This window comes from Pygoscelis adeliae, unplaced genomic scaffold, assembly GCF_000699105.1.
Source record: "Pygoscelis adeliae isolate BGI_AS28 unplaced genomic scaffold, ASM69910v1 Scaffold38, whole genome shotgun sequence".
Lineage (NCBI taxonomy): Eukaryota > Metazoa > Chordata > Aves > Sphenisciformes > Spheniscidae > Pygoscelis > Pygoscelis adeliae.
Window position 1 is genome coordinate 16,015,330 of NW_008825614.1, and position 11,352 is coordinate 16,026,681.

General features: G+C 38.6%; 2 protein-coding genes across 2 annotated transcripts in view; both read right to left on the minus strand.

Moving 5' to 3' along the window:
* CCDC53 (coiled-coil domain containing 53) overlaps window positions 1–156 on the minus strand; it is a 17,680-nt gene extending 17,524 nt beyond the window's left edge. Inside the window, exon 1 of the mRNA XM_009333053.1 lies at window positions 31–156. Coding sequence (XP_009331328.1) covers window positions 31–156 — 126 coding nt within the window. The remainder of the gene's footprint in view (window positions 1–30) is intronic.
* Window positions 157–9,475: 9,319 nt separating this feature from the next.
* Window positions 9,476–11,352, minus strand: part of NUP37 (nucleoporin 37kDa) — a 24,435-nt gene continuing 22,558 nt past the window's right edge. Inside the window, exons 7-9 of the mRNA XM_009332948.1 lie at window positions 11,145–11,195; window positions 10,669–10,762; window positions 9,476–9,832 (exon numbers count right to left, since the gene is read on the minus strand). Of these exons, the coding sequence (XP_009331223.1) occupies window positions 9,719–9,832; window positions 10,669–10,762; window positions 11,145–11,195 (259 nt within the window). The 3' untranslated portion in view covers window positions 9,476–9,718. The remainder of the gene's footprint in view (window positions 9,833–10,668; window positions 10,763–11,144; window positions 11,196–11,352) is intronic.

The window sequence follows — 11,352 nt, forward strand, 5'->3', positions numbered from 1 at the left end:
CCCGCCCCCGCGGCAGGGCAACGCACGGACCAAGCCGTCGTGGCCGGATGCTCCTGAAGTATAAATGCACTGCTTTTCCCAAAACTCGTGTGGTTTGTTCTGTAAATCGTCCCTGCCGCAGGGGGGCCCCGGCCAGGCCGGGGGGGCCCCCGGCATCGTCCTGCTTCGGGTCACTGGCACGGACACCACTTCACAGCCCCAGGGCCGGGCCCTGGGTAATGCAGGTTGTGAAGATAAAGCGTCTTCCCCGGCGGTCAAACATCGAAGAAACAATGAGGAAAGCCAGTCAAGAAACTGTTTCTGTGCTCATATGCGTGATTTGGGCGGTGAAGGGCTACACTTTGAATATGGGGAGCAAAAAAATCGAGCACTGAATGACCCCGGGATCTTCTGAAAAAGACAAAAGCATGCTGTAATCACGTTACAAAAGATTCCTGCACCTTTGTGCTTACGCAAAAGGCAAAAAGGGGGTATGGTGAACATAGCTGTGGCCTGTCCAACGTTTTCGTTTTGTTCAGCAGTACCTATCGCTGCTTTCACTCGATTCTCAAGCTTAGGGTGTAAGTAGGTCTATTCCGTTTCAGCCACAGAACCTCAGCGGTACCAGGCTCCAAGGAAATGGGGACTAGACCAGAGGTTTCCAGCTGTTCCTCTGGAAGAATTCCCTAACCGTAAAATAACTAACCTGTTTTTTTTTTATCTTGCAGTGGTTGCTTGTATTATTTTCTCTACGACAGATTCAAAGGACTGATCAGAGCATTTAGAGGTGGGGTCCCGATACGAAGGTGGGTTACATCACCAGAAAGGCTTTCCCATCTCTCTCTCTCGCTCCCCACTGACGTCTACGTGCGTTCGTTTTACCATTTGTCAGTTACAGCACACGGTGATCCCTTCCTTAAAGCAGTTCAAATTGCCATCTTGGTGGAGAACTAGCGTTAGGGGAGAGTCTGTTTTCTGCTTGGTTCATGCGTTGAATCAAATCGGCCACAGCGTGTGTTGAACACTAGAGTCTGGTGAGCAGCGTTACAGAGTAAGACCTTGTTGGCTTCGGTAGCAAAAATACAGATACCTCTGCTACCTCATGCAACCTCACCCATGACATTTCAGGAAAACAGCAACAGAAATACTTCTTTGTTAGACACACATCTGATCTTTTATGTTGTGCTTGATTGAGCTCTACTGGCTGAAACTGATAGGCACAGTGAAAGCTTAGGAACGGGACCTGAACTCCTGGTCCTCCTGCCCATTTGTCTACCATCTGTGCTAATTTTTGAGTGTGATATCTAGTTGTACACAGTTATGTACAAGAGATTGTGAGCTGAACAGAAAGTATGTTTGACCCCATCTTGTAGAATATTAAATGATCTGGTTTCTGCCTCTTCAACAGGTCTTCTATGAGCGAAAACATCTCTTCTCTGGGACTGATCGGCCAGACAACTGATTGGGATCAAAGCTATTAAAGAACAAGTCATTAAACATTTGGGGACATGTTGCCTCTATGGAGAGTCAGGAATGGCAATTGCATATAGATCATGCATCTGTGCTGGTTTTGGCTGGGATAGAGTTAACTTTCTTCACAGTAGCTAGCATGGGGCTATGTTCTGGGTTTGTCCTGAAAACACTGTTGATAACACAGGGATGTTTTAGTCACTGCTGAGCAGTGCTGACACAGAGTCAAGGCCTTTTCTGCTTCTCACACCGCCCCACCAGTGAGGAGGCTGGGGGTGCACAAGAAGTTGGGAGGGGACACAGCCGGGACAGCTGACCCCAACTGACCAAAGGGATATTCCACACCATGTGATGTCATCCTCAGCATATAGAGCTGGGGGAAGAAGAAGGAAGGGGGACACACGTTTGGAGTGATGGCGTTTGTCTTCCCAAGTAACGGTTACGCGTGATGGAGCCCTGCTTTCCTGGAGATGGCTGAACACCTGCCTGTCCATGGGAAGGAGTGAATGAATTCCTTGTTTTGCTTTGCTTGCGTGCGTGGCTTTTGCTTTACTTATTAAACTGCTCTTACCTCAACCCACAAGTTTTCTCACTTTTACCCTTCGGATTCTCTCCCCCATCCCACTGCGGGGGGAGTGAGCGAGTGGCTGTGTGGGGCTTAGTTCCTGGCTGGAGTTAAACCACGACAGCATCTAACTCCCAGGCTGATTAACTATGAATGAAAGATGAGAAATGTCCTTTAAATCCCCAGAGACATGGCTCCAGACAGAGCATTACGCATACTTGCATTTGTTAGTAAACCCCAACTCAAACAGTATATGGAAATTGCATCTATTGGGTTATTCCATGAAAACTGTCACTGACTCTCGGAATCTCTTCTCATGTTAGCCAGGAATAATCAATTCAGAAAAGAATCTGTGCTTTGGAAAAGGGATGGGATGTCAAACTGAACACTGAATTCCCAGTCCTGATGTCTGGGCTAAATTTTGGAGAATCCAGGCTAAGCAACGAAAAATCCTAGAATGATGATGTGTGCTATGTTTGTTATAACATTGGAACAAAAGATTACCAATAGCTCAACCTGTTAAGTAAAACTTTACTTCATTTAAATTCTAAGTTTGTGTACTACTGGAAGGCAAGACAAATCAGGGTGATGTGGGGTCCTTGTTTACAGCGGTGAATCCAAATAGAGTGTAGTGGAGAAAATATTTGGTGAAAATTCTTCATGGTTACATCTAAATACTGCTACATTTAATAAAAAAAAAGATCTTAAATTTAGAGCAGTTAAGAATCTACCATAGTCTGAGGCTATCAGTAGGAAGCGCCTCATGTGATGAGATGAATAAAAACACACTAATTGCTTTAATACCTTGAAGATTAGAACCCAAATGTGCTATGCTAATTTTGGTTTAAAATTCAACAAAATTCTCAATTTACTTCCGAATTATTTCAGTTTGTTAAGCATTTTACAAACCCATATACAGAATCCATGGTAGCTGTACACAGAGCACTTAGATCTGTTACTCAAGTTTACATAAAATTCTCATTTATGCACTGAAGCAGCTTTTCTTTGATTTTATATTTATTACTTTCATAATATATTTATTACTAACCTGTTGTCATACGCACATCCTTATTACTCTCTTACTAAAACACTATAGCAAAATCTTTTCGCCCAGACTGTTTGAATTATTGAACAACCAGTGTTTCCTACTATGTTTTGGAGCAATGACATGTAGTTGGCAATTTCTCACATCTCCCAAAGGAAGGACAAGAGGTTAGCCTACAAAGTTCAATAGGTTCAATCTAGCTTATAGGAATTGTGCAGATTTTTGTTGGGCAAAGGAGCTGTTTGTTTAAATTATCTAAGTGAATTATCTTGCCGCCTTAGTTACCTCAGAAAAACCCCTAAGTTATATTCAAGAAGAATTCATCTCATTTACCATAAAATGTCCATAATACAAGTTTTCCAGGCAATGCCACAGAAATTCAGTAATGTAAATGCTTAGTAAAATCTTATCTGACTCTTTTGGTCTGTAAAGCTGGACAAGAAATCTCACAAGAATATGCTCTTCTGTGAACTTTCTGGTACTTCCTGCTTTTAATTTGGCCAAAAATACTGCATAGAAAAGTGCTGCAACACAGCACTTCTTCTCCCAGCTGGAATTAGGAAATGGAGGGTATGAAAAGTGAAAACAGAGAACAGAGAAGAATGATCCAGATTTTTCCAAAACCTCTTAAAAAATGTTTTAATTGAACTGGTTTGTTAAACTGAACTATTAATGACTGAACCCCCAATGGGAGGATTTATAAAGAATAATTGAGTGATAATATCCAGATTTACAGTGTGTACGACTTGAAAATGTATTTTGTACCAGCATCCATCCTGGATGATAAATGTCAAATTAAGGAATAAATACTGTACAGTACGTAACTGCTGGCAGTTTATACCCTATGTATGTGTACATATATATGCAGGCATTTAAAGACACAGGCACGTAGCTCCACCTTTCAGTGAAGTAAAGATTAAAGATCGTTTAACAGTAACTGAAATGCAGTTCAGTTGAACGTTAGTACTTTGAGGATGTTAACCTTAGAGATGCTGAGGCTAACTTGGAGTGCAAAAGCTGTGTGTACAGAAAACTGATCAAAGCTTTGTCTTCATCATTAGTAAAAAATATTTTCGCATACACTAAACAGTAAAGGCAACAGCATGGGTTTCAAAGCCCTGAAACTGATCTGCTACATAGATTTCTATATTGCACAAAATCAGAGCCTCTTGTCAGTTGCAAAACAAAAGCTGAAAAAAACTGGCAAGTGCTACTGTAACTTACCATGTTCGTATGCATTTTATATGCTTATATACTGTTACAGGTCTCAAGACACAATATTCTGTTAGAATCAGCACAGAACTCAAATAGCTATACAATTGAGAAGCAAGTTAAATAGAAACAAAAAGCTGATCCAAAAAAATTTCCAGACATGGTGTCACCTGATCCTCCATAGGGGCAAAAGTTGTTTTTCCTAAGGTGGTCCAATGAACAGCTGAAAAGGTCAGCATGTGGATTAACATTTTTTTGATTTCCCATGGAGTCTTCTAAATCCATGCTTGCAAAGGGTATTCTGGCAAAGCTTTCTATATGAAACTGATACTGCCTCAATGATTTTTCCCTCAACTGAATTAAAAAAAAACCAAGTCTATCTCAATAACTTAGGTATGTCAGAATATGTACAAATTTAGCAAACAGAAGGTTCAGAGAATTACCGACCCTTGACAGTTAAATAGACTGAGAAATACAAATGTCAGGTGTTATGTAGGTTCATTCAAAAAAAACCAACCTGAAATTAAATGATAAATGGTTTGCAGTTCTCTGAAAATGGCTCTTCGAGTTTCAATTCTCTAAGTACTGTGCTAAGGCAACATCAGAGGATTAACTAATTATTTTGTTCTGTACGGACGAACATGGGGAACATGCTAGAAACATCAGCTGCTCTTTTTTTTTTTTTCTAAATACCAATTTTATACTGGAAAGAAGTAATACGAAGAGCCTTGAACTTGGCAAGATCTTTCCAATCCTTGGTAAATAGTTTTAAGTCATCCTTAAAAACGGAGTATTAAAAACAAGCATCCTGGCTTCTGAATTAACTACAGAACAAAAGAATTTCTGCCCTCTGCCCCCTTGGGTTTTGAGCAATTCTAAATAAAAAAAAGGCTTAGTCAAAACGCACCTGCACATACCTAACGCAAATTGCCTTTGTCAATATGGGTGCTGAGTATAGCATATGACAGTCTGCATAGCTAGGTGCTACGTAAAGCTTTGCTCTGAGAGTGGACAGAAAAAAAAAGTTTCAGTTTCACTACACATCCGGAAGGATAGCCGTGCCCCAGTCCAATCCTTCCCCTCAGACCCACAAAGATTTTTAGCTGTGTTTACGAGCCAATTAAACCTCCTGTTAAGCCTGTACTCTCTGGTCAAACTATGGAGATGAACAAAGTGCTGTATCTTAAAACATCCTCCAGTCTGCTTATTTTGCAGTTTAAGCACACACCAGTCAAGACTGGAGTGTCCTCCAAACCCATCCTGAAGTTGACAAGTTGAATAAGTTCTAGCCCAGCATTTTCTTGTTTCCTATGCACTGGGGTTTCCTTTTGGTTGCATATATTCAGCCAGTTACTTTTAACTCTCTACTGCCCAAGCCAAAAAAGGGGAAACTTATTTTATGGCTCTTAGTCAGCCAAGTCAACATAGCAAACACTTCGTGTGTATCTGGCAAACAGAACATAAAAGAATTCTACATTATATGGACTCCAAGGACCTGAGTCTTATAGTAACACCAGTTATTTGCACCTGCCTGGAAAAGGTCCCCTGGATGGTGGCAGGGAGGGGATGCGTCGGGGACTGCTGCTCAGCACAGGAAGCGTATTAGACACCGTAAATCCACTTGCTGCATTACAAGGGAAGAGTGGAGAAGGTCCCGACACCATGGCTGCTTATCCACACTGTGAAAATTTCACCTGTGCATCGGTTATGTGGGTTCTGCATCAAATAGCCAGCCTTCTAGAGGAAAATAATAATTTAAAGCACAAATAATACATTTCACCTAGAAATAATCTGTCTGTATTCATTACACTCACCTGTAGTGAACATGGAGATTTCCACAGAAAATAGGGCAAGTTCAAACAGCAATGAGCAGCTGGAGGCCTCCCATGAAAGGAATCTTCTGTCGCACAAGCTACTGCACAGCAGCTAGAGGAAGGTGGGGCCTGGTTAATTCATATCTGTTAATTGAAAGCTGAATGTAGTGGAAATTCCATCAGTATCATAGGAAGAAGCAGTCTGAAATTTTCAGCAGATATCAGACCAAGGCATTCTGTCGTAAAGTAATTTAAAAATATTGAAATAAGAGTTTTACAGGGATTACCACCACTTCTACTTTACGATGTAGTATTTTGCGACGGTTTTAGGATGCAATCTTTGCATCAGTTTCGGCCAAGAAAATGATCGGAAACTTCTGAAAGAGACCTATAAACAAAGATTCAGTAAAAACATTTTTGAAGTATTCACGTGCAGCTTTGTCGTGAAAATCAAAGGAGGCCAATTTTTATGTCTCATTCCATGATCAAAAAAGTAACATGCTGTTTCTTTTACTTCAGAAGTCCTTCCAGTTCCGAGGGAGGAAGACATCTCCCCAGGAATCTCAGGGAAAAGGCATACACAGGTAAGGGAAAAGCTCAGATGAACTGCAGTGTGGTATTTTGGCTCAGAATTAATGACTAACTGGACAGAGATACAAGGATATATGTTGGAACATGATCAAAGGTGAATTGAGAAGATGATACCAAAGGCATGATGATGCTGTTTGGGAAGATGCAGCTCCTAGCTCTTGCTCCAGGACCACTGCTTGTAAGTACAGTCCCCCAGAAACTATTACAGGATAAAGCCAACAGGCATTGGACAACTCCAACATCAAGACAAGCAACGAGATGCTCAGTGAAGTGGCATAGTCAAATGCAAACCATTCAGTCTGATCCTGTATGACCGAAGACCGTCCACAGAAAACACTACAGCAAAGGTAGCGAGAACACTGCTATACGATTCTTGGTTGCATGCTAAATAGTTACTCACTTTTGAGACCCATTTGCACTTTTATCAACTTTTCTGCAATACTTTCCTTGTTCTGCACTTTTGATGTTTTCTTATAGCCAGCTGGGATAACCTTATAAAATCCTTTTGGGAATCTTCTTTTTATTATGAAATCTGTCTCGGTTGCACTGTATGTGGGCGAGTGAATGACTTGGGGGAAAAAAAAAGGGGTCAAAAGGTTGCATGCAACTGATTCCGACTGGACACTACTGTAATACCAAAATATTTATCCTTGTCTAAGTCTGTTGGATACCCTTACACCAACTCTGTTTACCCTGTCTTTGTGGCATCCAGCTGTTGGATTTAATAATTTCCTTGCTTTCTGTACAAGGATCTCAAATATTGCTTTAATAATTACCTCTTTCATTGAAAGCCTAGCAAAGTGAGTGGTCTTTCAGATTTCAGTGTTTTGAACTCCTCCAATTTCTATCTATAGAAGTTGTTTTGATTTGGGATTTGGAATTACTTTCCTCCAAAATTAGCAGAATTAAATTCTGCGATAATTTCAGGTTTTGTTTCCTTAGTAGGGATAACAGGAGATCAAGCTGCAGCAGATGGTAACCCCACTGGAGAAAGTAAAAGAGGTCTTCCAAATAGTTTGGAATTGTCCAATTATATCACAGTTTATGGAGACAGGGATATTATCAGCTACACAAATGAAAACACATGATCTACGCTAATTACTGCTTTTTTGTTGGCTTGTTTTGTGGCAATATAGAAGAATAGTGAGAATGTTAACACAAAAGAAAATGGTGATAACATAGAAGAAGTCTTTCTTGTTTAGAAGGGGGCAAACAAATTCAATTTAAAGTACATATGACAATCCTAAGAGGTTAAAAATACCTTCCAGGGTTATAACGGTATCAATTTAATTACTATAGAATTTTTCTAAAAGGATTTTATATTGATAAATACAATCCAGTGATTATAGTATCTTGGAACAGGTGGTAAGCAGCTTTTAGTTTGTTGTAACTCATGTAAATCTACAAATCCACACCGTAAGAGTTCATCTTCATTTGCTTACCTGCAGGTATTAAAAATTTTTACATTAGAATGACTTTTTTTTTTTTTTTAGTTGGAAACCAACCCAGGGTTAGCAAAAAACTTTACAAGGAATATTGATAAATACAATCCAGTGATTATAGTATCTTGGAACAGGTGGTAAGCAGCTTTTAGTTTGTTGTAACTCATGTAAATCTACAAATCCACACCGTAAGAGTTCATCTTCATTTGCTTACCTGCAGGTATTAAAAATTTTTACATTAGAATGACTTTTTTTTTTTTTTTAGTTAGTACACAACCCAGGGTTACGTAATAACCTTAACAGGTATCATAATTAGAGGAACATGCTTTAAAAGTACAATAGTACTTAACAGAAAAAAGGAATGCAACTTTTCCAGAAAAAGAATCCTTAGAGGACTGCTTTACACATTTGACTTCTTAAAGTGGGCAGTCAGTAGAACAGCTTTGTGAGTAAAATAAACAGAACTTTAAAACCTTTAAGAAATTAAGTCCTTTCTCCTACAAAGGATGAGATTCAATAGACAGTACTGAAAATAGATTAATCTATGAGGAACGTTATATTCATCTTTTAAGTAAATTTTGGTGGCAGTTGGAAAGCAAAATTTCTCAAGAATAAGAAATGATGAGAAATAAAATACGGTCTTACTTTTTAAAAGGTGACTGTAATCTCACTTCCTGCTGTCCTACTTCTGAATTGGTTGTATGTGTCCAGCATAAATATTTAAAAGAATATTTTAAAATCTAACTACTGCTAATAAGGATGGCTATGATGCTGTAAGGAGCTGTTACACTAGCTGAACATCTCAATATCACTTCACTTGCAAAAGCATGCAAAAAGGATACTGAAGACAGGAGTTGTCTCCATCTTTTACTCTTTCCTCTTTTACTTCATTTCTGGGTCTTGTATGGGAGGGGCAAGAAAAATATGTTTCTAGAAAGCAGAATATCTTTGATTTTTCTGTAAAAGGCTGGAAGTAAAAGGCTGTAAACAGAAAAACCCCGCAACACTGTTTGGCATACTTGAAGTAAATTCCTCTGTCATCTTAAAAGAAGTAATACTTCTTAAAATTATCATTCTGATTATACCATTAGCTTCTTCACCGTTAGTGGTAACTAGTTTATTCAGCAAATACATTCACAGACAACATTTCATGACAGTACATTATTGCATTTCTTTCTTATAAGATAGTGGTGGTTGGGAAAGTTAATACAGAGACAGGCGTTCTCTTTCTGTAGGTACTCGGGACAATTTCAAAGTATTTGAGCTGTGTTAACTGAGTGAGATTGCCAGACTGAGATTGCTGGATACCAAATCTCTTAAAAAAAACACTTGTAAAAATTCATTTCACACCAAATACCATGTTAAAAAAGTGTACATTTTATTTTAAGGGAAATAACCAAGTACCAGATGTATGATAACCGGTTTTACAGAAGCTCTTGTATTTGCAAACTAAAAATCAAACACAAATGTTTCATATTTTACTTGTTCCTTTCTTATGTTCTCCAAGTGAATAAATACCAGTACAAAGAGTAAATTCCTTTGTTTTACTAGGAAAGAGACGTTATGCTGTGAAGTTTCATATTGAAGGCAAATGCTTATTTTACATTTCAGTTACCCAGAAGAAAATTTTATGATCTCCTCCGACTGCACATAATGGAAGAGTTCTATGCCATGTCAAACCAGATCCTACAGCTGTAGTGCCAGTAAGAATGGGCTTTAAAAAAAAAAGGAGAGAGAAATATGAGTACAACTTACCATATAAATGATAACTATACCACATACACCAAGTTGCATAGACAAATAAACAGCATAGATTTACTACTCCTTAACAAATACAGTTAAAATACAACAGAAATCCAACTGAAAAATCTGATTATCTGCTACTTAGTTCCTGTAGCTACTTACTACATTTAAATAAGATGCAGCAAAATATTCCATGATAACAAATTGTTTCAACTATTTTCATTATTATTAACACTATTATTACTTTCAAACTTAGAAACCTTTTTTAATGAAATTACTTCCCGTTATTTAAGTGTACTCACAACTAGTATGTTTGGAGGTAATATTTTTACTGTAAGCGTTACAAATGTATACTAACTCCAGCAAACCCAAAATATTTCCTATACTTTACATTCATTGTCTCGGGATATATTTTCATTAATGATTTAAAATATAATTAGTTCAAACCTGTAAAATACACAACCAGCTGTTTTTACCCTCTTTAGAATGAGAAATGCTGAAAAATTTATTAAATAACAGGTTAAATGTGTTTTTCTTCCCCTTAGCACCGATAAGGCAAAGCAAAATAAAACATATAGATCAAGCAGCGTTTTAAATAGCAGGTTAAGCATGGTGTGATTTCTTTTTCCTTAGCATGGGTGATACAAAACAAAATAAAATAGGTAGACCAAGCAGCATTTCTGGATTGTTTGGGCTATTTTTTAATTGTAGCTTTTAACTATTTGTTAGTTAAAAGCTACAATTTGTTGAGCCTGATTTGAAGAGAACAAATGCAATTCCAGTCAAAAGCTGAACTCCAAAATTTACCTGGGGATGTCCTAAATGATGAACAAGCAGCTGAGTAGTTGTCTTTCCTGGATATCCAGTGGTTGCAAACAGATTTTCATTCACTCGGGACCACCTACGAATGAAATGAACGTACTTTTCAAATATCCCTATCAGACTATCAGAAGTGCACACAAAGTGGAGTTCTCTCCCTTGTGGTTAACTGTGCGAAGGTGTCAGATATTCCACTACCACCAGAGAAATGAATTCAGAGAAATGGCTTGTAAATGATTCACCACTCACAGCCCAGTATGCATGTCATTGTAAAACAGAAAAAAATAAATGGGAATGTTACACATACATGCTAAATGTAGGTCGTTCACAAATTTCACAAAGGGGAGACCATGTCCCCCTAAAAATTATTTAAGCGAGACACAACCAGGTCCCTAAACTCACAACTGCTTGCATATACACAGATTTATAAAGACAAAAACCACAGAATACAACAACGCTTATACCTGAATAATCTGGCTCGATCAACATGGACGGGTCTCTTATCCTGTGGATAACTAAAACAGACATTCAGGGTAAACAACTGCAAACAACTACAGCTCATACTGTAAGTACCAAAAGCATGTATCATTTCAACAGTGACGGGGACACATTGTCTACTCTCTGTGAAGAAGCTGAGGGAAAACCAGAGACTTCCTGCAGCTTACATCTCAA